The 2,543-nt window shown below is 59.3% G+C and overlaps 1 protein-coding gene and 1 long non-coding RNA gene across 2 annotated transcripts in view; one reads left to right on the top strand and one right to left on the bottom strand.

Moving 5' to 3' along the window:
• LOC107199145 overlaps nt 1-942 on the top strand; it is a 2,390-nt gene extending 1,448 nt beyond the window's left edge. The window contains exon 2 of the long non-coding RNA XR_001519172.1: nt 17-942. This is a non-coding gene — a long non-coding RNA (uncharacterized LOC107199145). The remainder of the gene's footprint in view (nt 1-16) is intronic.
• Nucleotides 943-1,326: 384 nt separating this feature from the next.
• Nucleotides 1,327-2,339, bottom strand: LOC107199146 (natterin-4-like; the record flags this gene model as incomplete). The annotated part of the gene is made up of 1 exon (XM_015616486.2): nt 1,327-2,339. A coding segment is annotated over one exon (1,013 nt), but the record flags the coding sequence as incomplete, so codon positions are not given.
• Nucleotides 2,340-2,543: the final 204 nt, after the last annotated feature.

Genomic DNA, 2,543 nt, shown 5'->3' with positions numbered 1-2,543 from the left:
CCAGGACTGTCCTGAGGTGGCTCAAACACGGATGAGGATGGACGTGAGCTGATGGTTGATGTCTCCCTGATCCCGTTCCCTGCTCCCAGAGGTCCAGCACAGGTGGTGGCACCATGACTGGTGGCCTCTACGAGCCCAGTGGCTCCAGGACTTGTCTCTCTGGTCCCGGAGAGGGGACACAGGTGAGGGATGTGACCTGGTGGCCCCAGGATTGTTCTGAAGTGGATCAAACACAGATGAGGAGGGGCATGAGCTGATGGTTGACTCCACAATCCCATTCCCTGCTCCTCAAGATCCAGCATGGATCAACACGACTGTTGACACCCCCATGACCTGGTGGCTCCGTGATCCCATTTCCCAAAAAATTCGGGACATCCCCAAATCCCTGCTCCCCACCCCCCAGCTCCCTGGACCCCTCAGAATTCCAGGACCCCCAATCTCTCCCTCCCAAACCTGGATTGTCCCAGAAACTCCTCCCCCCAATCCCAAACCCCCTAAAATCCTGGACATTCCCCCCAAGCCTTGGAATGGGGGTTCCTTCATTGAATTTTGGCATTTTTTTTCCCCTCCTGAGCTCCCCAGGGAAGCCCCACCCCAGAGATCCCTCTGCATCCTTTATTTTGGCTTTTTTCCCCCATCTTTCCTTATCTCTTTGCTTCCCAAATCCCCTTTTTGGTGGAAAAAATGGAAAATTCAGGTGGAAAACACCGTGTTTTCCTGCACTGACGCTCCACGGTTTTGGGCAGGGATGAAGGTTCTGCCACAAAAAAAACAGAAAAACGGGAGACAAACCAAACCCAGCGATTTTTTCATGGAAAAAAAAACCTGGAGGATTTTTGGGGGGAGAAAAGGGAAATTTTAGTGGAAAAGACCAGAGTTTTTTACCGTTTCAGACAGGGGTGAAGGTTCTGCCATGCAAATTAAAAAGGTTGGGAAAAAAAACAACCAACAAATGGAGCAATTTTCCTGGATTTCAGGAACCTGGAGGGGGTTTTGGGAGAAAACAGGAAACTCCACCAGATTTCCCAGCGTTGTTCCAGACAGGGATGGAGGTTACACCACGAAACCAAAAAATACTGGGAAGAAAATCCCCGGAACCCAAGGGTTTTCCCGAGTTTCACGGTGGCGTTGGATTTTTGGGGAGAAAAAAAAGGAAACACAGGCAGAAAACCACATTTCCCTGCATTTTGGGGTGAAGTTTATGCCGTAAAAGCTGAAAATACGGGAAAACCGCAGCAAAGCCAAGACTTTCCGTGGATTTTTGGAGGGGTTTTTTTTGGCGGGGGAGGGAAAACCATCAGGAAAAGCTCGATTCGAGGAATTGCCTTAATTCGGGCACGGCGGAAGCTCGGTGAGCTGGCGGCAGCGCTCCAGGCTGGCGTGGACGCCGGTGACTGCCCGGCTCTGCGCCCACCCCGCGATGACCACGCGGTGCTGGCGGCCGGAGCGGAATTCCCTGGTCAGCCAGGCCGAGAAGGGGACGCGGATCTGGCGCCGGATCCCGCGGAGAACCACGGCGCACTCGGAGCGCGCCGGGATCTCCTGGCGGAGCCGGTGGACGCGCCACACGAACTCGGTGGCGCTGGCGCCGCCCGCCCACGGCACCGAGGTGACGTTCCCCACCTCCCAACCTCCCGATTCCATGAAAACCAGCGGAGCCGCCCGCAGCACCCCGCGCGAAGCCACCAGCGCCGGCAGCTCGGCGCTCCAGCCGTGTTCCACCTCCGTGGCCTCCTCCAAGGTGACGGATTTTGGGGCCACCCCGCAGCCGTCGTTCCTCGCCAGCACCTCGGCCAGCGCCACGGCCTCGGCGCTCTCCAGCGCCGCGCTGCCGTTGTAGGACACGTCGGCGATGGAGACGTCGGCCGGGCCTTGCCGGACCACCAGGATCTGGTACCATTTGTACCAGATCTCCTCGCCCTCCACGGCCACGAACAGCGCCTGCTGCTCCTTGGACACTTTTCCCAGCCCGTCCGGGCTGCGGCCGACGAAGATGTCGGTGAGGGGACATCCCTCCACGGCCCCCTCGGGGGTGCTGCCGAAGGAGGTGTCCACCCAGTCCAGCGCCTCGAAGCCGCCGGGGTTGATGAGGAGCTGGAATTCGGAGCTCCTCTCCTCCTGCTCGCTCCAGGGGAAGGAGCAGAAGGGGCCGCGCTCGGGGTCGAAGGAGCCCAGGTTGCAGCCCCGGCGGCGAGTGGAGCAGACGAACTGCTGGCGGCCGGAGCGCTGCGTCCGGCTGGACACGGCGTCGGCCGGGACGTGGCCGCGGAAAGGGAGCCAGCAGAGCCAGGAGTCACCGGCGCTGGGGCACGGCTCGGAGTGGAGGGACTGGGTGGGAACTGGAACGAGAGGGGGATGGACTGGGATAAACTGGGATGGACTGGGAGGGGATTGGGATGGACTGGGAGGGGATTGGGAGGAGACTGGGATGGACTGGGAGGGGATTCGGATGGACTGGGATAAACTGGGATGGACTGGGAGAGGATTGGGGTGGACTGGGAAGGTACTGGGATATACTGGGATGGACTGGGAGGGGACTGGGA

This window comes from Parus major, unplaced genomic scaffold (genome assembly GCF_001522545.3).
Source record: "Parus major isolate Abel unplaced genomic scaffold, Parus_major1.1 Scaffold462, whole genome shotgun sequence".
Lineage (NCBI taxonomy): Eukaryota > Metazoa > Chordata > Aves > Passeriformes > Paridae > Parus > Parus major.
Note: the sequence above shows the minus strand (reverse complement) of the source record. Positions and strands in the feature narration are given on the sequence as shown.